Source organism: Sordaria macrospora, chromosome 5 (assembly GCF_033870435.1).
Source record: "Sordaria macrospora chromosome 5, complete sequence".
NCBI classification, from domain to species: Eukaryota; Fungi; Ascomycota; class Sordariomycetes; order Sordariales; family Sordariaceae; genus Sordaria; species Sordaria macrospora.
This window is the reverse complement of record NC_089375.1, coordinates 4,217,882-4,243,080: the sequence shown is the minus strand read 5'-3', so window position 1 is coordinate 4,243,080 and position 25,199 is coordinate 4,217,882. Positions and strand designations below refer to the sequence as shown.

General features: G+C 51.3%; 6 protein-coding genes across 6 annotated transcripts; 4 read left to right on the top strand and 2 right to left on the bottom strand.

The window, feature by feature from the left end:
• Positions 1 to 1,018: 1,018 nt before the first annotated feature.
• SMAC4_08717 (uncharacterized protein) lies at positions 1,019 to 5,779 on the bottom strand. Its single transcript, XM_003347232.2, has 5 exons — positions 5,357 to 5,779; positions 4,721 to 5,274; positions 3,215 to 4,638; positions 2,985 to 3,159; positions 1,019 to 2,926 (listed from the first exon to the last, which is right to left on the bottom strand). Exons 2-5 carry the CDS (start codon positions 4,767 to 4,769, stop codon positions 2,823 to 2,825), a joined length of 1,752 nt encoding a protein of 583 aa, XP_003347280.1. The 5' UTR covers positions 4,770 to 5,274; positions 5,357 to 5,779; the 3' UTR covers positions 1,019 to 2,822.
• A 2,330-nt stretch (positions 5,780 to 8,109) lies between these two features.
• SMAC4_08716 (uncharacterized protein) lies at positions 8,110 to 10,731 on the top strand. Its single transcript, XM_003347231.2, has 3 exons — positions 8,110 to 9,921; positions 10,032 to 10,179; positions 10,396 to 10,731. Exons 1-3 carry the CDS (start codon positions 8,632 to 8,634, stop codon positions 10,707 to 10,709), a joined length of 1,752 nt encoding a protein of 583 aa, XP_003347279.1. The 5' UTR covers positions 8,110 to 8,631; the 3' UTR covers positions 10,710 to 10,731.
• Positions 10,732 to 11,612: 881 nt separating this feature from the next.
• Positions 11,613 to 13,764, bottom strand: SMAC4_08715 (uncharacterized protein; the record flags this gene model as incomplete). The annotated part of the gene is made up of 2 exons (XM_003347230.2): positions 11,613 to 12,066; positions 12,127 to 13,764. 2 exons carry the CDS (start codon positions 13,762 to 13,764, stop codon positions 11,944 to 11,946), a joined length of 1,761 nt encoding a protein of 586 aa, XP_003347278.1. The 3' UTR covers positions 11,613 to 11,943.
• Positions 13,765 to 15,432: 1,668 nt separating this feature from the next.
• SMAC4_08714 (uncharacterized protein) lies at positions 15,433 to 16,848 on the top strand (the record flags this gene model as incomplete). Its single annotated transcript, XM_003347229.2, has 2 exons — positions 15,433 to 15,951; positions 16,136 to 16,848. 2 exons carry the CDS (start codon positions 15,433 to 15,435, stop codon positions 16,439 to 16,441), a joined length of 825 nt encoding a protein of 274 aa, XP_003347277.2. The 3' UTR covers positions 16,442 to 16,848.
• A 3,301-nt stretch (positions 16,849 to 20,149) lies between these two features.
• SMAC4_08713 (uncharacterized protein) lies at positions 20,150 to 22,858 on the top strand. Its single transcript, XM_003347228.2, has 4 exons — positions 20,150 to 20,993; positions 21,061 to 21,650; positions 21,705 to 21,818; positions 21,878 to 22,858. Exons 1-4 carry the CDS (start codon positions 20,888 to 20,890, stop codon positions 22,409 to 22,411), a joined length of 1,344 nt encoding a protein of 447 aa, XP_003347276.1. The 5' UTR covers positions 20,150 to 20,887; the 3' UTR covers positions 22,412 to 22,858.
• A 679-nt stretch (positions 22,859 to 23,537) lies between these two features.
• Positions 23,538 to 24,251, top strand: SMAC4_08712 (uncharacterized protein; the record flags this gene model as incomplete). The annotated part of the gene is made up of 1 exon (XM_003347227.1): positions 23,538 to 24,251. One exon carries the CDS (start codon positions 23,538 to 23,540, stop codon positions 24,249 to 24,251), a length of 714 nt encoding a protein of 237 aa, XP_003347275.1.
• Between the last annotated feature and the right edge of the window lie 948 nt (positions 24,252 to 25,199).

The window sequence follows — 25,199 nt, the reverse complement described above, 5'->3', positions numbered from 1 at the left end:
TGATAGTTGATAGATGACTGGAACAAAATCCAAAATCTTGGAGAAGTCTAGAGCAAGGATATAAATATCTTTTTGATCAACAGACGAGCAAAGGCTTGATTGGTAGTGGTTAACCGAAGAAGTCGAAGAAGTCGTCGATGTGAAGGGTTCGAGATGAAGAGGAAGATGGAAGAAAGGTTCAAAAACATGTCGAGAATTCCAGAGAGGGGAAGGTATATAAAGCTCGCTTGGAAAATAAAAAAACGTCCAATCAGCCGTCTGCATTATTGTGTTCTGTCCTATTTGTCCATGTCCCGTTTTCCATAGCACAGGCATTGCATCGTGAGAATACGTGCCTGCATGTGTCTTTTTTTTTTTTTTTTTTTTTGGTGGAAAATCGGTCCCAGGAATGGGCGAGAAATTAATATTATGTGCAGATATTTACAACACCCATGGCCTAGTCAGTCATATGCATGATCATAGCCTTCTTTTCTCTCTGTTTAATTTTCAGGGCTGATTTTTTCTTGAAATTATGCATTCCTTGGGATGCCTCGTATGTCCAGTTTTGGCCTCGTATATCCGCAGCTTAAGCTTTACCTACGCCAAGTTGAATCCAGTTGCTTCCGTGCGTGAAGATGCACATGCACGTACTATGCAAGACAAAGATGTAAGAGCAGAAGAAATGCAACGGACTTCAAGTAGACACTGGACTTCAAGACACGTAGACCAGAACTGAAGCTTGGTTACTAGGTATCTTCCTCCTGTCCTCAACATGGTATGGTGGATGAGGAATTCTTCGTTTTCTTCAGCTAACCCTTATTAACCACCGAAGCAGCAGTAGTTGATCTCGCTGGCGGGTAGTTTCAGAAGCATGAGTCTAGTATGTGGGTAGGTAGGTAGTTCTGCTTGATCAAGACTTTAAAGTCCAGCTATGACTATGAGTTAGACACACTACGTAGGTTATGATACAGGTCCCCATCATCTTACAATATTCTTTCACGATCTTCTCCCTCGGTTACAATTGATCACGGACCTATCGGCCCCGACATCCCGTCATGTAGTGGCCAAGTTGCCAAAGTTTAAGCTTGCCCCGGCGGTGCATCGGAAGGACTCCCTCCTTGCAAGCATCCATCACATCCATACATCGCTCGCGTTTAAAATATCCGAGTATCTCTAGGTACCGCAGAATTCTGGGGCGTTCAAAAAAGTTTCGAGGTTTTCTCAGTCCCTCTGCTATCATAACCCTACCTTGTATGGTAGTTTTAAAGCAACTTGATGCGGAAATTCTCACTGTTAACATGAGTCTAGAACGCCAGAACCCCCAAACGCCCAGTGCCGAAATTCTGCGTGCGGTATGGATCATCCGAAGGAGCATGTTTGGAAGGGGTTGAGCTGCACCCGCCGGCGCCGGCGCCGGGATGGTAACCTAAGCCAGACACAAGGCGAACGAACCATTCATCGAGTGCTATGATAAGAGGTTGAGAAAAGGAGAAACAGAAAGGACCAGCGGCCTCGAAAGAAACAGGTATTTTCACAGTGGTCGGTATGAATGGGATTCAAGATGGGATTCACCGTCACCACCACAGCCATCAGCTACACCAGGCATCAACCGAGGACAAAGAGTTCAACGAACATTTTTGCTTTGTTTTGCTATGTACCGCCTCCCTAGTATCCCTTTGTTCCTCTAGTATACATACATATGTGCATTTGTCCAGTCCAGTCGGACCTTCGGCAGTCGTCCGTCATTAACCCATCCATCCATCCATTTGTCAATGACGACTGACCACCCCCATTTTTTATTTTTTTTTGGTAAATCCATTCACTCCGCTGAACCAAAGCCAAACAAAACTTCAGAAAGGTCATCCATCATCTTGCTCTCTGCAAAACGTGACGGGGCATGTGTTTCTCGTGTGTAGAACGTATGTATGCAAATGAGGCATGAAGAAGCTCGAAGAAACAAGAAGAAAAGAAGTGAAGAAAACGACGACATGGCAGTGACATATCGCTTGCTGATGGCTTGTTTTGTATAGCTCACCAAGTGGCCACTTGGTAGATTCTCGCTTGGGCATGATTCTCATCATGATCATGAAGACATGAACGGCGACAGGCTCCGTGGCATAGGTACATGCAAAAATCGCAATGAGGTCTCCATGTATCCAAGGACAAACAAAAGTCTGCAGTCCGTTCGTCGCTTCGGGTCTCATAGTATCAAGCAGCTTGGCGGAGAATGTGGGCGGACACAACAATCAAACCGATTGGTAGATCGCATCATGAGGTTACCCAACCCATTTGGGGACCGTTTTTCTCGCAGTGAGCCAACCACTGCAAGATGCATCTGCATTCGATCCATTGCCAGAGGATTCTTCAGTACGTAGCCAGCTTGTGCATCAGACAGAGGTGCATGCTAGATGCCAGATACATGGAGCAACCCGGTCATCAGAAGAAAGGCCGATGGTAGATGATGGGTGTGAACCCGGCCGAAGCGCTTGCCACGCGCTTGTAAGAGAGCCATCATGTCGTGAAATGTGCCGTGGGGAGCCGGCAACCCGAGATAGAGTCGTAATCGTACAATCATTGAACACAACTGGACTTCGTTCTTCTTCCAGTTATACGCTGAGATGCCGAAAAGAAAAGGTAAGCGCTTCTCACTTTTCCATGCCCTATAAGCATGGAATATGATGGTCCGTCATGATCGAGACATCAACGCGCAGCATGGTCAACGAGACAAGCAGCAGCAAGCAGCAGCAGTAGCGGCAATGTCAAAACGTGCCAGGAGACATGGTATGGGCGAGAATCAATGGCATGGCATGCGCATCATAAGTCCGGCATCATCATGGCGAAGTTTACGATGTGCCAGGGGCCTGGCCGGCAGCACCTTGACCTTGAGAAGCCTGAGCGGCAAGCTGGGACTGCCACCACAAAGCAACATAGTTGTCATAACCGCCGTCTGTTTGCGAGTTAGTGGGTGTTCAGGAATGTCGAGGAAGAGCGGTAGGGACACATACACATGGCATAGGGATCACCTTGCGCACCGGCTCCAGTAGGAGCCGCGGCGTTACCTGCTGGCATAGTTTGTTGTTGGGGAACACTGTTGTTGTTAGAAGGCTGACCATAGTTGGGGTTATCATAATCGCGATGCTGGCCGCGACGAGGAGGGGCACCGCCCGAGCTCTTTTGTTTCTGTTGTTCGTGTTAGTAAGTTGCTGCAAGTGAAGAAAAGTGGGATTGTACGTACAGCCGCGTCGACCTTGTCCTCGATGGCACGCTTAGCGCGGTTAATAGCCTCACGGGTGCCAACCAAGCCAATCTCGCGCTCAGTCTCACCAGCACCAGACGACTGCGAAACGTTGATCTTGCAGCCGGTGGTGTTCTGCATCTCACGAATAGTCTCGCCGCCTTTGCCGATGATCATACCGACGGCCTCAGAGGGGACAAAGATGGAATCGTTCTGCTTGTCGTATCCACCGCCACCACCGCCGCCACCACCACCCATGTTGTCGTTGCGGGGAGGACGGTTGCCACCAGGATTGTTTCCGTTGCGGCTATCACTGTCGACAATTTCGAGAATCAACTCCTTGGCCATCTTGGCTGCGGCGGGGGTGCCAATAAGGTTGACAGGACGAAGGCCGTTAACGCTCTTATTCTCTCCGACGATGTTGATGTGGCAACCACTGCGCTCCTGCAGGTCGCGGATGGTCTCTCCACCACGACCGATGATAAGACCGACGGTCCTGTCAGGAACCATGATCTGGAGACTGTCCTCACCCTCCTTGAGAGGAGGAGGGGCGGCAGAGCCACCACGGCCGGTGTCGCGGGGAGCAGGTCTGTCAGCCGGGGCGCTTCCCCTCATTCCACTATCGCGAATGATGCGGTTGATCATTTCCTTGGCCTCCTCACGCTGAGCACGGGGGCCGGTGATCTTGCAGGGGCGGTACTGCTCAGTGGGGCTCGAAGGAGGAACGAACTGAACTCTGCAGCGGCTCTCGCCTTCAACACGACGAAGGTTCTCGCCTTGACGACCGATGATAAGGCCAACCAGGCTAGACTCGATCGTGATGGTTTCGGTATCGGCCTCCTTGCCCCTAAGCGGTGAGCGGTCGCGACCACCACCATGGCCTCCACGGGGGGAGAAACCTTGGCGTCCGCGGCCAGGAGAGAAGGAACGTTCACGTCCGTAGTCACGCGACTGACCACCGTGGTGGCCGTGATCGCCGCCTCTTCTTTCATCGCGGTAGGGGTTGACGTTGTCGCGGTACGATTCGCGGCCGCCGCGGGGGCTCCTGGAGCGGGCGCGCTGGTAGGGGCGGTTATCGGGAGCACGAGAATCGTGGGGGCGCGAGTCGTGAGGAGGGTAGGGTCTGGAAGATTGCTCGTAAGGGACGAGACCGTTCTCAGCGGCCATAGCTCTGGCCTTGGCGACAGCATCCTGAATGTCAACGGTGCCAGAGTTGACGGGGCGCACCGCGCTCAGATCGATGCCTCCACTCGCGCCAGGAGGAGGATAGTATCCTGGAGCCTGCTGGTATTGGGGCTGCTGAGGGGGGTAGGCGGGTTGCTGGGGATGGGGGTAGCCAGCGGGCGGCATGGGAGGCTGGGCCGGAGCTGGGAGGCCAGGTTGGCTCTGGGTAGGAGTCGAGGTGGCAGGACGCTGAGTCGCATCTGAGGAGGGAGGTCAGTACACTGTGAATTGCGCGCGGGCGAAATAGGGCTATTTCCGGGTAAGGAAAGAAGGGCGACATACTAAGGAGCTGCAGTATCGAGTTGATATCGGGTGCTTGAGAGGCCGCCATTTTGATTATTGCGATTTGGGCGATGTGCTTGGTGATACTGGTGTGGTGATGTTGGCGATGGATGACGCAGGTCAAGTCAAGCAAGACAAGCGGTGAAAATGCTGCTACGTAGTCGGAAAAGCAAGCGCGCAACAAAGAATGTCAAGCGACAGGCGGAAAAGGATTGTTGAATGGATGATAGGATTTCTGAAGGATGAGGGCGGCGGGAGAAAAGAGGATGCGACTGGAGAGAAAAGTGGCCGCCTGTCAAAATTGGACCTGATCTCAAAAACTCCCAAGTCGGTCTCTGTCTGTCAGGAATGGAGTGGTTGCGAAAAAAATAATAGCGGGGACTTGTGAAAAATAAGCGGCAGGCGGAGAGTGACCTTGGCAGACCGCCCAGTGACAAGTGAAGTCGGGGGAGTTCTCTGGTGCGCTGTGTTTTGCCCGTGGCAGCACTGACGAACAGTGGTGGCAGGTGCGCGCTGGGATGGCAGTTTTTAGGGTCGGACCAGGGGCCTTGTACCTGAGATTTCAGCGGGTTGTTTAGTTGCAGTGTTCAACGGCCCGGCAGGCACCAAGGCAGTCAGCGATGACGATGACGATACCTCTACCAATTGACCAAGCGATCAAAAGCCGACAATTGTTCAGAGCGCTCAATTCACTCAACGGTTCGATACAACGATTCAGTGCAATCAGGACGATCACTGTGCGTATCACGGACAAAGGCCTTGTGAGGTTGGCGATGAGAGTGTAGATGAAGGTGAGCAGCTGAAGCTGAGGTCAGCCCAACGACCTGACGTCTGACAGTCAAACAAGTGAACGGTCACAGAGATCAGAGCAGACGGAGCAGATCAGATCATCAGCTCGGACAGTCGCGTAATGAGGTTGGCTCAATGGTTTTTCATTCGACAATGATTAAGTATTCCTTAGCGCTCGCGGGATACGTTGAAGGGGGCAGAGAAATGGGGGACAATGGTGAAGGTTGGTTGTTGAGAAGATGGGTGATGGTGACAAATTGATGGTGTTGCGTGGAAGTTGGAGGAGTCAAAAGATGCCGTCGGCTGTCCTCTTGTTTCGTTGCAGAACGAATGACAAACTGACAAAGACCTTTTGAGCTTTGACCATCAAACGAACGACTTCTTGGTGCCTTGCCCGCTCAGCAGAAGGAATTGCCGGCCGGGACAACTCCAACTGGCGGCCAGGTGCAAAGCAGCTGTACCTGCATTAAACTGCAAACTGCCGGCATCTTTGCCACTGGCGCAGCACACAAATTCTGGGCGCAGCATGTTGCAACGGTCACCATCTCAGGAAGCGTGTTGATGCACGTGATGCCCCAAGCCCTCAACGTCACCTTTGACACTATCGACACTCTCACGATATGAATCCATTCTACGTTTCAAAAGGGTATTACTGTTTCCTTGGAGTATCTTTATGATAACTTTCAATGAACATATACGTCTCCATTCCTTCAGACCTGTGCTTGCCCTAGCTTGGGTGCACGGCTACTGAATGGCCCCAGATCCTTTCTCCAATCCACGAAGCACGAGACATCCTTCAGGAGAAATCCTACGGAACACTAGGAGCGAAGAACCACTCATCAAAAACCATTTTATCTACTCGACAGGGAGCAGCTCCCTTTCTGGGGCTGATGTTACACAGCTATGGGGAGACTACATGATCCTACCCTCTGCACAAAAATATTCACTTTGCATGTTGACTGATCGAACATAGCCCCAACTCTTCCACGAGAAACATGTCGTTTTCAATGACCAATCAGAATCAATCAATTGCTTCTTCCCAACATCGCTTATAAAGCATCATCTTTCCAGACTCACCCCGGTCCCAGACCAGCAGAGCTCAAAGCACCAAACGGCAGCTGGGGAATTGCAAGATTGCACAAGAGTCACCAAGTGGTCAAAACTCATCTACATGTAACCCCATGCATCCGGATGCAAGATCAAGCAGATGACAAGGTTCCCTGTCTTGTCTCACCTCGCTCACCTCTCGACCGTATCACAATCTACCTGTGTCAAGGTTCCGGTCATCATCACGGCCGGTCACCGTGGACAGACCAGGGGACATCGAGGGACGAGTTACAGTCAACAGCAACCAGAGAAAATTAGCTCTGTTACTGAGCTGCCGTTAGAATCTTTCCAGATCGACCACGACGAGACAACAACTTGCCTGTTTCCGAGACGATGGCAGATTCGGCTTGGACGTTATATATCACGCGGTTGTCCTTCATCTCCAGTCATGGCGCCACCACATCTCATCTGCATCTGTCAAAAGATCTGTCGTGCTTGACAACCTACGGAACCGGAGAAAACTGCCAGTCCTTCGATCGAATCTGACTCCTCGCTGACCACGCACAACCTTTCCCCCCCCCCTTCCCCTCAACAGATTTTGCGGCCGTTTCGTCGAACCACACGTATGCAGGCACCCATGCCAGGGCCCGTCATCCATGCCCGACTTGACCATTTGCCAAGAACAACGTCCCAGCGGACAATGACTTCATTGTTCTCTCGTCAAGGTATCCTTGGAGCGATCTTGGACAAGATCTTAGTGGGGGCAAACGAACTTTATGTGGACAGCAAGGTACTGTGCATTGTGATGTTCGGATGTGCCAAGAACCCAAAATACACACTTCAGGTGCTTCTACGCAACTGGCAAAAGCGGATTGACGACCCGAATACCGTTGTCCGCAACGTCTCTCGGTGTACGATCCGAGAAGAGAAACGTTTCATATGTTTGCGGCGACGAGACGACCAGACTCTCGCGACTGACTGTCTGGCGTCCGGGGCCCAGAGATGCCGAGACAAGTCATGGAAATAACAAGAGAAGCAGAAAATGACCTCTCCGAGGTTTCTGTCAAGATTACTGAGCTTCGTATCAAGCTTGGTGCGACCACTCGAGCAGGCACAATCCTTCATCCTTCAATCTTTCAACATGGAGATCATCAACAGATCTGGAGGATACGACACTGTTCACAAGCTCACTGTCTTCGGAGGATCTACGGATCCCGGCTGCGGATGCAGCTTTCCTCGCAAACACCCAACTGAGTAAGGTCTCAAGAACACGGTGTTGCAGTGCTTTCTGATTATCCGAAACAGAAGGATTCTGTGATAGGTCGTCCTGGAGCTGTCCGTTCTTACTTTCCCAAGGGGTACCAACATGTTTCTGAATAAGACATACGAACGTTTGCGGGTCAAGTGTCCTCATTCTGAAAACTCGAGAATATCACATCACCAGCATCATCGTCGTGATTTGTGGCTTGAGCTCAAATATCTCCGTCCATGCATCATCAAACTTCCACCAATGTTTCTACCTCGAAATTGACCTGTTATTAGCAACCATCATTTTTTTCTCGTCGCCATTATCACCACCTCCTACAGAAACACTTGACAAACTTCTGCTGTTTGTTTACCCGTCCGTCTAGCTCCGCCACCGAGTGTTGCTGTTGCAGTTACACAGTTCTTCATTTGGCTAGAGAGCTGAGGTGACTGAGCTACTCAAACTTTCACGGCACCTTGCTTCTCAACGTCCTGTTCCGCTCCTGTTTACAGTTGCACCACCGAGGGCCAAGGACTGCACTGGACACGACTTTGGGCAGGGCAGGGCAGCACTGCAGACGTCAAACATATCACCGGCCGGTCGTATCATTTTTTGCCTCTGGAAGCAAAATCTGGACCATCTCCTTATCTTTGTGGTCGCCCCGGGACAACATCCACTCGTTTTTCGTTTCCTCTCTCCTTTTCTTTTCTAAACCCAACTGGCACAGTCCCTCCTTTCTCTCCTCTTTCCCCAAGTCCAGTGCCTCACTCACTCACTCGTTGTCGTCCCCTTGGTCCGTTTGTCTGTCTCTGGACAGCAAGCCGGCACTATGTTACCCTTTTTAGGCTCTTTAGGCACCTTCGCCTACGGCCTCCTGGTCTTCGCCCTCGTCATCCACGCCGCAACCATCAACCAGCTCACCCCAACCGAGCGCTACCTCCGGGACTCAGCCCCCAAGCTTCCGGGAATCAAATACTCCATCCCCAAGCCCTTCCTAGGCGGCAACACCAATGCTAACACCCGCCAACTCACCGTCTCCCGCAACGTCCAAACCCTTTCAGGAATCTCCCACTCCACCTCCATTAGCAGCAAGCACCCCATCACCCGCTCCGGCAACCGTCGCTCCGCCGTCTCTGTTCTAGGCCAACACCAACGCCGCTTAAAGCAAAACGCCATTCGCACCAACGCCCACAGCTCCTCCATCCGTACTCACGGCTCCGGCTCCGGCTCCAGCGACAGCGGTGATGACAACGGAGAAGAAGGAAGTGCGTACGGCTATGAAAACGTAACAGTAACCACCGCCTTCGGCACGCAATACGCCGCCGAAGTGCACTGGAACTCCGTCCCTCTACTCTTACTGCTCGACACCGGCTCCTCCGACACCTGGGCCATCACGCACAACTTCTCCTGCCTTGATTACTTGGGGAATGACGTTCCGCAAGAAACCTGCGGGTTTGGACCTGCTTACACACTACCTCCTCCACATACTTCCCCTGTCCCTGGCGGTGTTGGTATAAACGGTACCAACGGTACCAACTCCTCATCTACTTCCCACCCAGCCCCTAAGCCGCCAAAGGAAGAAGATCTGTGGAAACCCTACGGCCCTACAGACCCCCAGACGCACATGTTCATCCAATACGGCGACGGAGAAATCGTCACAGGGCCGATGGGTTTTGCTGATATTTCTGTGGGCAATATTACTGTCAAGAAGCAGCAGGTTGCGTTGGCGGAAAAGACCTTTTGGTTTGGAAATAATTTGACGAGTGGACTTATGGGGTTGGCGTTCCCTAGTTTGACGAATGCTTACTTGGGGGATGTGCCTGGTGGGAGTGGTTCGGGATCAGGGTCCGGATCGGGATCGGGAAGCGGAGAGGGAGGAGATGGTGAAGGAGAAGATGATGGAAGTGGAGGAGGTCTAGGAAACGGCGAAGGTCACGAATCCTATAACCAGCTTTATTACCCGCCCTTGTTCACGAGCATGGTTAACCAGGGCTCGGTACCGCCGCTGTTCAGTATCACGATTGATCGGAATGCTAGCTCGGGATTGTTGGCGTGGGGTGGGCTGCCGCCTGCGAAAGGGTTGGAGAAGGGGAAGGATGTGGAGTTGGATATGATCATTGTGAGTACAACGCACCCGGAGTGTTGGCATGCCCAATCAGAAGATGGAAACGAATTGAAAAGGGGAGAGAAGAGAGAGAGAGAAGATATGACTGACTAAAAGATCAACAGACGAACCTCATCGACGTCCCCGAAACCGCCTACGATTACTCATTCTACACCGTCATCCCTGATGGATGGCAATTCGGCCTGAACACCAACACCAGGAAATTCCCTTATATCGTCGATAGCGGGACTACGCTTTGCTATTTGCCTTCTGGTACGTTTCTCCCTCTGTCCTTCAACTTCCTCGGCCTTCCTTCCATTAGCCCTTCCGTTTTGCTTTCCCACCATTTCTCTTCCTTCCCATTCTCTGCTCTTCCAATCTAGTTATCCACCATTCCCGTCCCCCGTCTGTCTGTCCTTACATACACTCTTCCCTTGCTGTTCCCTTTACTCTATGCTACCACCACTAACACATCCCCAACAAAAACAGCCGAAGCACAAGCAATAAACCTCTCCTTCAACCCGCCCGCCATCTACCTCTGGATGTACGGCGCCTATTTTACGTCCTGCGACGCCATCGTCCCCCGTCTCGGCGTGATTTTGGGGGGCAAGACCTTCTACATGAACCCCATGGACTTGATCAACCAGGACATGGTGGACCCGCTGACGGGATTGTGCATGACGGCGATTGCGGATGGAGGCGCGGGGCCGTATATTTTGGGAGATGTGTTTATGCAGAATGCGTTGACTGTTTTCGATGTGGGGAGGGGGAAGATGAGGTTTTTGGGGAGGGAGTTTTATTGAACTTTGAACAGGTGTGGGGAGGGGGTGAGTGTGGTAAGGGGGAAGGGGTGGGCGGTGGAAGGCGTGGTGGTTTGGTAGACATGTGTTGTGGGAGGGAGGGACGGGGAAAAGTTGTTGATGTTGTTATGTTTCGGGTTTTGTTATCACCAGTTTAGTTCGTTCGTGTTGGGTTGCAGATAGACATAGGTTGTTCTGAAATAGTAGACTGTCTTCGGTCCATATTTCCAGGTCTTTCCACGTCGTATGAGGGTTTGTGATATGTTTCATGCTCTTCGTTATAGTTAACAGTCAGCATGAAATGTCGAGTGTAATAACAGTCGAACGGAGAAGCAGCGAGACATGCTCCTCCAGAGCCCATAGAAAAAGACCTACACTCCGCGCATGCCCAGACACAACCCTCCCGCAGGTAACCTTAAGTAACTCTTGAAAAATACTTAAGGGCACATACTTCTACGCCCCTTATTTTTCCTATATCATATCCGAGTCATCGTCTATGTAAGATACCATCTGCATGGCTTCGTTTTCACCAACTTCTGTCTACGGGATTGGTTGGTAATAGACTTTATTTCGGTGCTGTCCTACCATTCTTTCAAGCAAACCTGAATAACATGGTCAAAGATGGTGGTTTTAGAGTCATACAAGCATTTAGGCTTGTAGGAGGGGTGGTACCTTGGATATAGTTAATTTTGGTCGCACCAGCGATTTATGTCATGTAGCAAGTGTATCTAAGCTACGTTTGTATTCTCTTACACCAGAGGCCATGGGCGTGCATGGGCAGTTTTCAGACGTGCAAAAAGAGTAGCTCTAGAATAGAAAGACATACCTACTACATTTCTGCCCGGATGTCCATTCATACCGTGTCCCGTCCCATTAGAAGCCAACGCCTGAGGTTACCCTTTGGATCTGCGTGTAAAAAGTCAAAAGGTCATAGGACACAAGTCAACGAATGACATAGGCATCCAGGAAACCATCACATCAGCAAAGCACAGCAAGTGAAGTAAGAATTAATTTGTTGATTTGAGCCCCTCCCCCCAGTTTTACTTTTTCAACCATCAACCAAAAAACGCCTTGGCAGCTTGCGTGCGAACAAACAAAAGCAACAGACACAAAAAGAAAACAACACCACTATGCTCCACACCGAAATGCCCGATGGATATCTAAGAGAACATCTTCTAACCAACAACACACAACACCAAATCCCGTCCCGCTAAGCTTCCGCTACGTTCAGCTCAGCTTAATGACGGTTCTGCTTCGGCTGGCTACCATACGCTCTCCTGCTCTGGGGCTGCTTCTTGTCGCGCGACATGCTGGAGGCGAGGGTGATGTCTACCCTGGGAGGAGTGGAGAAGCCAAAGGACTGTTTTGTATGTTAGTAACTGTCATAACAAAGGAAAGAAAGCGAAACAAAAAAACATACCTTGGCAACCTTGACCAAGTCAAGCTTATGGATATCAAACACGGACCGCAAGCTGTGCGAAGCATACGCATGAAGATACGACCTATACCCGTCCTTAGCGGACTGATTAAGGTAATAGTTCTGGCCAATCAGCTTCTCCAGCTGGCTCTGGACATTCAAGATCTTGCTCTTGGGGAAGTCGTATTCCACCACAGGAACCTTGGCGGCCTTGAGATGGGCGAGGAAACCCAACTCGTTAGGCTGGAGGAACAGCAGCGAGCGGCCCTTGGTGTTGTTACCACGCGCGGTACGACCGACGCGGTGGATGTAGTCGCGGGGATCATCGGGAGGGTCGAACTGGACGATCCAGTCGACAGCGGGGATGTCGAGACCACGAGCCGCAACGTCCGTGCAGATGAGGGTGCCCTGGGTGGCGTTGCAGAACTCGAAGAAGGTGTTGGTGCGCTTCTGCTGCTTCTGCTTGCCGTGGAGATCGAGAACCTGGAGGTCGATGTACTGGAGGAGCTCGGAGTAGTACTTGACGGAGTTGCAGGAGGAGAAGAAGACGATGACCTTCTTCTTCTGCATCTTCTTGAGGAAGGAGAAGAGGAGAAGGAAACGCTTGTCGGCGTCGACTACGACGTAGCCTTGATCCAAACCCTCGACTGTGCTGAACTGCTTCTCCTCGTCGACGTTCACGTACAAGGGACCGGGACGGAGCGAGATACGCGCGAGATCCTCGACTTTGGTGGTTTGTGTGGCGGAGAAGAGCATGGTCTGACGGTCCTCCTTGGGCAGGATCTTGATGATCTGGCGCATCTCGTCCTCGAAACCGATCTCGAGAATGCGGTCGGCCTCGTCGATGATGAGCGAGCGCATGTTCTTGAAGACGAAGGGGGTGTTTTGCAGATGATCGAGCAAGCGACCGGGGGTGGCGATGAGCAGGTTGACGCCCTTGCCCAGCTTCTCGGCCTCGGCGCGACGGTTGGCACCGCCGATGACGACGCCGTATGTTTGGGAGTGGTTCTTCATGAGCTCGCGGGCGACGCCGAAGATCTGGAGGGCCAATTCGCGGGTGGGGGTGACGACGATGGCGCCGGTGCCGTTTCTCGGCTTGAAGCGCAGGGAGCTGAGCATCTCGATAGCGGGGATCAGGAAGGCGAGGGTCTTGCCGGAACCGGTCTTGGCCGCGCCGAGGACGTCCTTGCCGGCGAGCAGAGGGGGGATACCTCTCCTCTGGATCTCGGTCATCTTGGTGAAGCCCATCTCGGCAATGGCCTTCATGGTCTTTTCGGACAGGTTGAGCTCGGAGAAGTCGGTGGCGTTGGTCGCGATGGAGGGGGCGATGAGGGAGTCGTTAGTCTTTGTGAGTTCGGGGCCGGCCTCAGCGTCGTCCTTGTCGTCGCTGTCCTGCTTGTCCTCGTTGCCGGTGGGGATAGCCTCGTCGCCATTTTGTTGATCCTCCTTCTCTTCTTCGTCAGGGGTGGTCTCCTCGACGGGCTGCTCCTCGACAACCTCTTCGGCGGCCTTCTCCTTCTTTTCCTTCTTCTCCTTCTTCACCTTCTTGGTCTTCTTCTCGGTGGTGGTGGTGGCGGCACCATCTTCGGTCGCAATCTTGGTGTCCTTGAGCTTGCGCTTCTTGCTGAGTTCGGAAGCCATCGTGATGGCTGTGGGGGAGTGTGGTGGTGGGTGGTTGGGTGGTTGCGATACTCTGGGGAAAAGAGGGTGTCGCAATGGTTGCTTCTCCCAGCAGTCGAATCTGTTATCCTTCGGTTCCTCTGCCTTCTCTGTTTCGCCGGGGATTTTTTCTTATCGCCTGCCCGATAACCAGGGATTACACCAGGCGGTGAAAATTTTGCCATTTCTGCCGACTTCCTTTGGGTGAGAACCTGGTCTGTGCGCTGCGTGCTGACCCCGTTTTTGATTGCAGATCACCCGAACCCCCGAACCCCAATTCAGCGCTTGTGGGAGTCGAGAACTTGTCTGTTTTTTTGTCTCTTTCAACCTTGGATCAAGTTCTTTTGATCACCATTGATGGGCGACCTACCCACTCTCTTTTACTCGTGAATCTTCGCATTTTGAGCATCAAATCTAGCCCACGGATTTCGGCCTCATGGTGATCCATTCTCGCCTGCGGGTTTTCGATTTGTCACAGACGTAATTCCATTCTCCGGACATGTGTTGATTCTCCTCTCTCACCGTGAGATCAGGAAAGAGGGCAGTCAGCGATGGTCTATGGAACGGAGACTACCAGATCTTCCCCCGCAGAACGACCTCCAAGGTCCTTGCAGCAGTTTGAAGTCAGACACCCCTCTGCCTTGCGCATCGACAAAATGATGGTGATCAGCTGGAAGATTCCCGGATGCTGGAAGATTCCCGGATGCTGGATACAGGACACGAGAGGTGAAGGGTGCCAGCACTTCGCTTCCAGGTCCTTGGGTTAGAAGTGCTACTCCGACCCAGATCCTGGGTCGATATATGACCGGATCAATAGCGGATAAATATCCTCGCGTCACCACATTGGTCCTTGCAGATTACATGGAAACCCCCGAATCCCTTTATTTTGTCAAGGCTGACGGGATGTCATCTTGCCCTTGTCGAAAAATAGCAATAACCTTCCCCACCAGGGAACATGATGTTTTCCTCACAGAGTCGGTCAAATTCATCACAAGTGTGGTTCAAACTTTGGTTACTGCTGCCTTGGGTCGTGCCATTCCATGGTCTTACGCTGGGACGGGTCTCCAATAGGAGGTATCAGCACGGCAGTTGATGTCTGTGACATAACCTGGTTACAATTGTCCTTTATTTCAGCTCTCTCTTGGGACATGGTTCTCACATAACACGCGACGCTCTCATATACCACGTCATTAACCTCGCGGCGAAGTCGCTCAACACCACAGACGGACATCGCAGAAATAAGTCAGGGGATATCTCACGACAGCAAGACACACCAGAAAGAAATCCTGTTTCCTAGAAAGATCTTTTGGCAGTCTTCGACACACGCCGTGTCTCACTTTCCCGTCCTTCTGCTGCCAAGTGGCGCCCCAGGAGGCGTAGACACGGCTCAAGCCGGTCGGGGTGGTATTATTGGCTTCGAAGGCGTCACAAGCAAGTCCCTAACAGGCAGCTCCACGCGGACATGATGGTGTTGAAAGTTGGATGTTGGATCTGTGGGAACTGATGTTCGCGACCGACGTCCGGATGCCCCATACGGGCCTCGAGGTCCTACTGTCAGCCGCAATATCGGGGATGACCTCAACCAAGAGCAACAGGATGAGATGAGGTAACGTACCAGAGGCGTGGTCAACACTTGGGTCTAAGGATGCCATGTCCGTGGGACTTGAAGGCGAGGGGCAGCGAGAGGAACAGAGAGACGGAGGCGAGTATAAGAGCTGGGGGTTCTTCACCTCTGGATTATCATCGACAGACAATCACAGCGACCTTCCTACAGGATTACAGAACAACAGGAAAGCAAGAACCATTCAGACACAAGACATCATCATGAAGCTCATCTTCCTCTTTACTTTCCTCATTAACCTGGCTGCGGCCAGGGAGACCATCAACCTTGACGACCGTGCCGTCAAACTCCCTCGCAAACAGACTTATCGACCTGGCAAGATCGATGGCGACTACATTTCTCTTCCATTGTCCAGATCCGAGAACGGTCCAGCCGAATACAAGACCTCAACCGACAAAACCACTCTAGTGAGGCCCGCGGTTACCCTCAAGAAGCTTCCTGATCAGTACATCGATGCCGGCCTTTCGAAGAGAAGAGAAAGCTTCCAAGCTCTGAAGCAACTCCGGAGACAAGTCTCTGCCGCAGACTTCTTTGAGTGTTACAACTCTGTACGTCTCACTTCCATACAGTCCTCTGGCTTCTCCTCACTTCCCAGTCCCTCATTACTTCTCTGTTCCCGAGTGCCTCGCACTCCTTTTCCCACAGTTCATATCCCAATTCCTCACTCCCATACCACCTCACCACAACCTCCCCTTGCTCCTCAACTCTGAACCAATACTAACAGCAAAAAAGTCCCCCACCCCCTCTCCGTCCGACTGCCAAACCCTAACAACCCAAGTCCTCAGCTCCAACCAAGACCTGATCGTGACCGCCAACGCCTGTCTGTTGTTTACCTATCGGTCATGCCAAGCCTTCTTCTGCTCACTGTGCACGACGATAAGCACCAGTACCGATTTCATCGGCAACCAGCTGGACACACTGGAGGCACTGTGTGTGGAGAATGGACAGATTGGGACTATTGTTGGAGAGGGTAGTGACGGGTGGGATGTTGGGTTTGTTAGTCCTGGGAGTGGATTGCCTAGTTATGATGTTTGCTGATGAGGTGACGGAAGTGGTTCTTGGTGCTGGGTTTGCACTTCAAGTACCTACTTATCTTGGAGAGAAGCAGCGAGAGAGATGAAACTTAAGGGTAGTGGGCGTAGAGAAGCGGGAGATGTTGAGCTTGCGTTACACCCTAGATCTAGGCATACAAGAAGAAGCAGCTCTTTGGCCTATCAAAACCAGGTTTATTCCAACTCTTGAAAGTTTCCTCGTACTTTTACGTCCCGGTCTTCAATAACAGATTGGCCCAGGCCTCGAACTACCTACATGTAGTAAACTCCTGAGGGCTGAAAACGAAAACAAAAGACATGGGTTGGAAGATAGTTCTGAAAAAAGCCGCCGGACTGCCTACATATCTACACTCTGCGTTTTTTTCAAGGAGGCACACATGGAACAGAAGATGGTTCATCAAGTTGAGAGCTGTTACCTGAATACTACTTGCTTGTCCTCTAAGACCCTCTGTCAGACTCTGTGTATAGAGATCATATCATATACCCCATACCAGCAAGAGAGCAAACAATTCCCAGAGAACCTCCCCTGCTCACAAGCCACGGTCTCGAAGGTTCCCTGAAAAGTCTAGAAGCAAAGAACTTGTACATACCAGCCAGCCCTGTTTCTTTCCCCGCGATCAGATCCAGATTCAGCAACCCGACCCAGGTCAAAGTTACCGGCTTGGCAACGAAGCTTGGCATAGGTAGGGAACTGTTAGAACCCGGTCCCGAACGTTGGGTCGGTTCGTCGTTTGATGTAAACTTTTCAGGGGCGCATCCGACTGGACGGTTGAAGATCATTCTTGGGGGAAGAAAATCGCAAGCTGTCACTTGACCTGAAAATTGGAACTTTTCCTTACTTTCTTTTCTGAATTTTTTTTTCTTGGGTGGCTTGGCCCAGTCATCTAAGCTCCCTAGGTACGTAATCGTAGCTGGACTAAAAAAAAATCGTCCCAGTTGGAGCGGATAGAGTTGTGATCTCCAGACTTCCATGGGCCGGAGCAGTTCGTTGTGTGATCGCCCTCGTATCCCCAAAAAATTACGACGAAGTGAATATCCGCGGGTAGGGCAGTGGGCAGCGTTTACTTTTCGTAACCATCTCCACTTTTGAAGGCTCGTTCCCGATTTTCCCTATGCGTGATCAATTCAGCCTCAAAAGGAAGACATGGAGCCCATGTTCGTTTTTCAGTGGCCTGGCTAATCGAGCTGGTGTAAATCTGTGAATCTGTTAGAGGCAAAGGGAAAGGGACAAATCGGACAGAGGATTTGGGTCATTGGAAACTCATGTGATTCAACTGCAGTGTTAGTGAGGTACATGTTGGTCAGCGCTATTTTTGTCACGCTGAGCAAGTGCTACAATAACGTCAGTTGTTTCGGCTTTCCCAATTGCAGAACTTCCATGGTTCGTGATGACATGTCTTCTGTCTTGTTTTTTCTCCCCACCTGTTGTTCAAGTTTTGATTTGGTCATCTTCGATACATATTTGAGTGTTCGTATCTGTTTTTCGACTTTTTCCTATGTAATTCTCGTTTAGGAAGTTCCTGGCTGTCTACATGTGGATAGCACTAACATTTAACCAGTATTTCCCCCTGACAGCTTGGGTGGATTCTCTTGTGGAATTCATTCTTTTTTCTCGTTCAGGACGTGATTTCGAAGGTGGTTCCTTCTCACACCGCCCTTGAAGTCGGGTCTCGGAAAACGTTCACAAGAAATTTGGGGTCCTGGAATTTCCTGGTCATATGATCGCGCCATCTTCGAGAAAGAGAGTCATGTGAACATTTCGGATTTGGAGTTTTTAGAGAAGCAGATGCGTTTCAGACTGTAAATGGCACTTGCACTTGCACTTGCACTTGCACTTGCCGCGCCCGCACCGCCAACTGACGCGTGGGGTTCACCCTGTCAAAAAAGAAACGTTATAAAAATGTCGAAAAACTCGGGCGGCTCTTTCCTGGCCCGCTTACTTGAAGGAACGAGATGTTTGAGAACCGTGATGGCTTCAATCCTTCGAGGTTTGAACAGACCGGTTCCAGTTGTCTCTCCCGGTGCCTGGTAGTGTTTCGTTACATGGTCCGATCCGTGTTCATGTACCCCACACTTTTTTGTTGTTGGATTTTCCACCTTTCCCACGGCCACGGGACCATCATTGTACAGGACAGCACAGGACATGTTCCTGCAGCGCAGAGGCACAAGAGGAAAGCAGGAATGGGACGAGGATGATGGAACTCTAGAATGGCAGTGGAAGCGTCGAAGCATTGGTAAGTCGATGTTATTGCCCGTCTCGTGGTCTTTGGATGTTGAATTTGTTTCTTCCATCGTCGTTGTTAGCGTTACACCAACTCCGCGGCCTCCGCCTGGGGGCAAATGCACGTCATGATTGTCTTTTCTTTTCGGGTATCCCGAGCTCTTGGGCTTGGGAGTTTGTCGCTGAAATTTTGTCTTTTGTGTTGATCATCACGAACATTCAAGCTGCCCTTTGGCCACCATGGGATGAGACGGACGGATGAGATGCGATGCATCAGTGGCATGTGCTCGTGCTTCCGCCATTGTGCTTCCGCCATGCCATCCGGGGATGTTGTTGCTGCTGCCGTGCAGAACCGTGATTTGAGTTGGAGACGGGCGAGCGGGAAGAGACCCTGAGATCTGTCGGTCGGTGTTGCCGCTTCCAAAGAGTCTTTCTTTAACGCGCCAAGCGCCATTACCTAACTGAATCAAGTTAGGGAATGACTTTTAATAACATACCGCCTTTCGGCAAACTCCCACCGTTGACCCTGTTCTAGCTTTTTATTCTCAGATCTGCGATCACGGCCTGCTTTCTCCCCGCCCGAGGTTTTTGAGAGAAGGTCTGAACATGGCGGTCTGTCTGTGGAACCTTACTAAAGAACTTCAAGTTCACGTGTACTGCAGATTTTCTGTTTTTTATAATTGCTTATTCCCAAGAAGAACCACGTTGTCAATTTCCAAAGCTGAAGATGATATTTGCATTCGGACTATTTTCTCATTGGGAATCCGGACCTGCTCCAGTCTTGGCACGGTTGGTCAAAACTCGAAAGGTGGGTCGGGAGTTGAAACGAGTGGTTGCTGACGGGAACTTGGAACAGCGCCTAGAAGGCTGGAACCCTTTTGGCTGGCCTTGGCATGGTGATGCTTGGCGTGGTGAATGGGCTGTGACTCTGTGAGTGAGTCTTTCCATCTTTTCCCGCTAGACTCGCTTCACAAGCAGAGTCTTCCTTCCCATGTTTTTAGGCGAATGATGCCATCTTGAGGGTTTTCCTGCTCATGATCCATCTGAAACGTAAATCTGGAAAGGATTGGAAACCGTTGAGAGCTCAGTCGGGAGTCATCCATCTTTAATAAGGGTGAATGTTACACTTTGACGGTTTCGTACGTAACGGTCACAAAAAAAGGTACAACCCGGGCCGGGTTGACCCATTCGGGTGGACAGCCCAGTGGGTGCCTCGGTGGACTCCCACTGGCTCCCCTGGGCCTTGCCCGCCCGCCAATGCACCCCATTTGTACCCAGTGACACCCCATGCTTGCCCGCTTCAGGCCCGGTAATTCCACCGCAATTCCCGTCTTCCCTGAGAATTCCGATGAAGTGACGGAACCGCAAGGGACCGCGTGCTCCAACTCCCAAGGTCATCATTAGTAAAGAAATAAGAGAGTGAAATTCTTTTGGGATTGTGTGTTGCTATTTTGGACCTCAAAATCTAATTACGTTTGGAGACAATGCTAGTTGCTCAGCTGTCCTACACTAGAAGAGAGGAGTCCAGATTCCTTTACCATACCCGGACTTGTATCTACGTACTTTTGTAACAGAAACCAACCATGACCCAGGGCACCTTCTGCTAGACGGGTACATCCATCCATTACCACCATTACCTTATCCTTATCGATCCTGACATTCGCTTGTCATCCTATTCATTCAGTTCCATTCTTCAACATCCTCTTGTCCTCTTCACCTTATTACTTTTCTTCCCCTTTACACTACTTTCATCTTCCCTCCCAACTTTTTCCTCCGTCCCCCAAATCAAATTCGCCGCTGCCATTGCTGCTGCTCGCCAGAGATCGTCCCCGATTCCCGTTCGGATCTAGTCTCGCCGCCGCTTCCATCGCATCCGCCAACGACATCCAGACTTTCCATCCCCACGTTTCCACCCGCAACGCCCTGCTACGTCGTCGAAACAGGTACCCTTCAAGGCACCTTGCGCAAGACCAGCCTACCAACTGCCCTTGTTGTCAGCCAAGCAACCCAGAAGGCTCCCCCCGGTCACTGTCGCTACCCCAACTCGACTTGCCTCACGCGATCAACTACTTCACCGTACTTGTAACGACTTGACCACAACTACAAGAACTCGACCACTGCGCGCCCAATTCCGTACCTACATGATTTTGCAGTGCTCCCTGCCCTTCCTCGACCTCGATCAACTCCCAGTACACCAACACATCAGCAACCATGGCCCCTAGGACAAATGGCATCGGCGTGCAGGTTGAGAACACCCGCATCTGCGTGGTGATGGTGGGTCTTCCAGCCCGGGGAAAGAGCTTTATCGCCCAGAAAGGTACCATCTACACCATCTATCTCGTATCTTTTGATAGGGCTCAATTGCTAACTCTCGTCCCTTCCAGCGCAACGCTACCTCGCCTGGCTCTCGATCCCCGCCGCCACCTTCAATGTCGGCAACTACAGACGCACAGATGCTCCCCAACCGCCGGCCGACTTCTTCGATACCAACAACCAGGAGGGAGAGCGCAAGCGCCGCGCTGCCGCTGAGGCCGCGGTAGCCGACATGCTCCGGTGGTTTAAGAAGGGCGGAGTCGTCGGTATCCTCGATGCCACCAACAGCACAAAAGAAAGGCGCAAATGGGTACTCGACATCATGACGCAAAATAACATTGAGGTCATCTTTGTTGAGTCCAAGTGTGACGACGAGAACATGATCATGATGAACATTCGCGACGTCAAGACCACCAGTCCCGATTACCAGGGCCAAGATCCCGAAACGGCCGCTCTCGACTTCCGCAATCGCATACGCAACTACGAAAAGGTGTACAAGTCGCTCAACGAAGACGGCGACGAGGAGGATTTGACCTTCCTCAAGATTATGAACGTGGGGAAGCAAGTCATCATCAACCGCATTCGCGACTACCTCCAAAGTCGTATTGTCTACTACCTCATGAACCTCCACATCCGCCCTCGATCAGTATGGTTGTCAAGGGTACGTATCTCTGGTTGTGTCTGTCAATTGGTGCGGAATGCTAACAATTTGTAGCACGGCGAGTCTATGCTCAATCTCGAAGGTCGCATAGGTGGCGATGCCGAGCTATCGCACAGAGGTGAAGAGTACGCGCGGAAGCTCCCCGAGCTAGTATTAGAATCCGTTGGTGTACGTTACTCCTTGCCCCGCATTCTTTGTCTCACGAGGTCTAACATGTCATTCCGCAGAGCGACCGCCCCTTGACAGTATGGACATCGACACTAAAGCGCACCATCGCCACGGCGCGCCACCTACCAAAACACTACAACCAGTTACAATGGAAGGCCCTCGACGAGCTCGACGCTGGCGTTTGCGACGGCATGACGTATCAAGAGATAGCGGACCTTCATCCGGATGACTTCCAAGCACGCGACGAAGACAAGTACAACTACCGGTATCGTGGAGGTGAAAGCTACCGCGACGTGGTGATCCGCCTGGAGCCCATCATCATGGAGCTGGAGCGCAGCGAGGATATCCTCATCATCTCGCATCAGGCGGTCATTCGCTGCATATATGCGTATTTTATGCAGAAGACGCAGGAAGAGAGTCCCTGGGTGCCCGTGCCGCTGCACACGCTGATCAAGCTGACGCCGAGGGCATATGGAACCGAGGTGCAGACATACAAGGCCAATATTCAGGCTGTCAGCACGTGGAGGGGCAAAGGCAGCACGGCCAAGCATGAGGATCCTAGTCCCGAGAAGAGTCTTTTCCAGACTCACTAGGGGACCTATGAATGCGGAGAATAAAGAACGACTATATTTCACATACGCAAGGACGTTGGTATATAATACCCCAAGTTACTACTACCACGCACTATGCCACTCTACGCTACACAGTTGGGGGGTTCTTTCTACAGGCAGGCATTGGGAAACATTTGGCACCAAAGAAGGGTCTGTCTTTTTCTTCGAGCGGCGGCAAAAAAATGGCAAAGCGCGGAATCCAAGAAAGAGACGGGGGTGGGTTGCGGTTGCGGTTGCAGTTGGGCCTGGGCCGGTTGGAGTTCTTTAGGTGGTTTGGGTTTGGAATTCATCATCAATGCAATTACAGGCACTATTTGATCTGAACGATGTGCTTTGCAGTGTTTGTATGTGACAAAAGAATTGTGTCTGGTTGATCTTTGACCGTAAAGATATCACACGAGCAAGATTCTTAACAAGTTCTTCCACCATCGAACGTTCATCCCAAGATACCCCTCTCGGTGTAACTAATGCCCGCATTCCTGCTGTCCCTGGCACACCTGAGTACCGCCATTGCCGGTCGACTGACATACCGGAGTAGTGATATAGGAATTCCGATGGCGTGATTCACCTTATCTAGACGCCATCTTCTCAGTGCGGCTCAACATAGCCGGAGGGTGTTCGGGAACTACTCGGGATGTTGGTGATCATGCAGGACCGGTTCGCGGGTTGACGGGTAATTCGAGTGACGGGATGGTATTTACCCCTGATATCGTAGAGGAATTCGGGAGTTAGATGTCTCTCCCGCTCTCTACATCTGGGTTGTTCATGCAGCTGGTTTTCAGCCAGAACAATTACCCATCGACAATGGGTTATAGACTGGAAGACGTATAAGTGAGTATTAAAGAAGCAGCTGGCCCTTCCATATCGACGAACAAGGTACCATCCTGAAAGCCCAAAAAAAAAAAAAAAAAACCTCGAGCCTCTTATCAAGACATCCAGCTTACTCGGCAGTTTCAGACCAGCCTGGGTGGTACTGATATCATCAGCACCACCACCACCAGCAGTAGCACCATCATCGTCAACGCCATCAACATCAACATCAACATCAACATATTCAAGCTACTCAAAAACATACCAAACCACCCAGTCACTCCATCATAACTTCACAATGACTGCAGCACTCTCCTCGGAAATATCTCTCCACCCCCTCCTCGATAACCTCCCCTCTTCCGCCTCCACAACCACCAAACAAGAGGAACCATCCCTCCCAGCCCTCCCCATAACCCTAATCTGCCACTGCCCCCCCTCTTCCTCCCCAGGACCCATCAAAGTCACCCTAACCAACCAAATCCTCCACAACCACGCCTGCGGCTGCTCCAAATGCTGGAAACCCTCTGGCGCCCTGTTCTCGGTAGTCGGGGTTGTTCCGTCATCTGGTCTCTCTGTTATCGCCAATGCGGAGAAGTTAGAGGTGGTTGATGAGAATGCGACGATTCAACGGTGGAAGTGTAAGGAGTGTGGGGTGCATTTGTATGGAAGGATTGAGAAACAGCACCCGTTTAGGGGGCTGGATTTTGTGCATGGGGAACTTGCTTTGGGTCAGAGTGGGGGTAGTGAGGGCGAAGGTGAAAATGAGGGTGGGGGACTGGGCGAGGGAAAGGTGGAGTTTGCTGCGTTTGTGAGCAGTATTATTGAGGGGGGGTTTGAACCACACGCGCACGCCAATGGAGATGAGGGTAAGGGTGGGAACATAAAGCAAGTTAGAGACAGGCTGAGAGAGATCTTTGGAGAAAAGGTGTATGATTGTTTGAGTCCCAGCTTGATGGATGTCATTGCTGAGTGGGAGGGGAGGAGGAGTGGGAAGTTGAAGGCGGTGTTGTAACTTGTAAGGATGAGAGGATTAAGGAGGAGGATAGGATACCTCTAGGATAAGGACTGGGTTGTTTGGGTTGCTGGTTTGGCAGGTACGGAGATGGAGAGGTATGCCAACCCTTTGGAAATGTTGCAAGGTCATGATGGTATTGTTGAGTTTCATTTTGAAAGAGATGATTCGCTTTCAAGTTGACGTATTCACAACAGTGATAATATTCCATCATCGAAGGAACGGGAAGAAAGATGTATGGTAGAAACGCAAACTCCATGTGATAAGAGACCCAAGTAATTTTCTTTCCACTACCTTGATTCTGGAGTCTGAACCTGATATCAGAAGAATCATGACACTTTGACCTCCGGATGGATGAGCATGTATGAGAACCAGATCCTTCCAGAGCCGTGACACAGAAGGAGTAAAAGTAAGAAGCCGTGAAGACGACTCGAGTGAGGAGGGGTAGGGCCTCCGTCAGAGGAACACCTCATTTAACCGCAATGGCAGGCAGAACGAGGTTGAGACATCAGCAAGTCAGTCAACTGACTTGCACTGAGGGTATGGGCGGCACTGCAAGAGGCAATCGGTTCTCAATTTCACATCTGTGAAAGGTGCATCCCAACATGAATTTCCATTTCGGCCCCTGTACTGAGACCTGGCTGGCACCCCGTCTTTGTTCATGGCATCCCCCCCAAAAAATGCCAGTGAGCATTCCCCCATCCTTCCTCTTGCTTCGTGTCAGTTGCTTGCTCACGACAACAAATATTGTTCCGTCCGCCATTTATTCAAAGGTCGGGTCCTTTGCAATCGCTCTTGAACCCTCCGTGGCGTGTCGTAGGGTTAGGGTATGTCCCCGGCTGTTCCGTACCCAATTCTTGTGCACCTTAGGCATGCACTAACAATTTCCTAGGGCATCGTGACCAGGACGCTTGCAATTTTAGTCATCTAACCCAATTTGTTCTCTTT

Excerpts from the sequence above, each read along its gene's own strand:
- SMAC4_08716 (XM_003347231.2), top strand. The coding sequence starts at position 8,632 with ATGTTACCCTTTTTAGGCTCTTTAGGCACCTTCGCCTACGGCCTCCTG. Across the intron at positions 9,922-10,031 it reads TGGAGTTGGATATGATCATT|ACGAACCTCATCGACGTCCC; the intron begins GTGAGTACAACG and ends AAAGATCAACAG. Across the intron at positions 10,180-10,395 it reads GCTTTGCTATTTGCCTTCTG|CCGAAGCACAAGCAATAAAC; the intron begins GTACGTTTCTCC and ends CAACAAAAACAG.
- SMAC4_08713 (XM_003347228.2), top strand. The coding sequence starts at position 20,888 with ATGGCCCCTAGGACAAATGGCATCGGCGTGCAGGTTGAGAACACCCGC. Across the intron at positions 21,651-21,704 it reads GATCAGTATGGTTGTCAAGG|CACGGCGAGTCTATGCTCAA; the intron begins GTACGTATCTCT and ends AACAATTTGTAG. Across the intron at positions 21,819-21,877 it reads TAGTATTAGAATCCGTTGGT|AGCGACCGCCCCTTGACAGT; the intron begins GTACGTTACTCC and ends GTCATTCCGCAG.
- SMAC4_08717 (XM_003347232.2), bottom strand. The coding sequence starts at position 4,769 with ATGGCGGCCTCTCAAGCACCCGATATCAACTCGATACTGCAGCTCCTT. Across the intron at positions 3,160-3,214 it reads AGGACAAGGTCGACGCGGCT|AAACAAAAGAGCTCGGGCGG; the intron begins GTACGTACAATC and ends CACGAACAACAG. Across the intron at positions 2,927-2,984 it reads AGGTGATCCCTATGCCATGT|ACGGCGGTTATGACAACTAT; the intron begins GTATGTGTCCCT and ends ACTCGCAAACAG.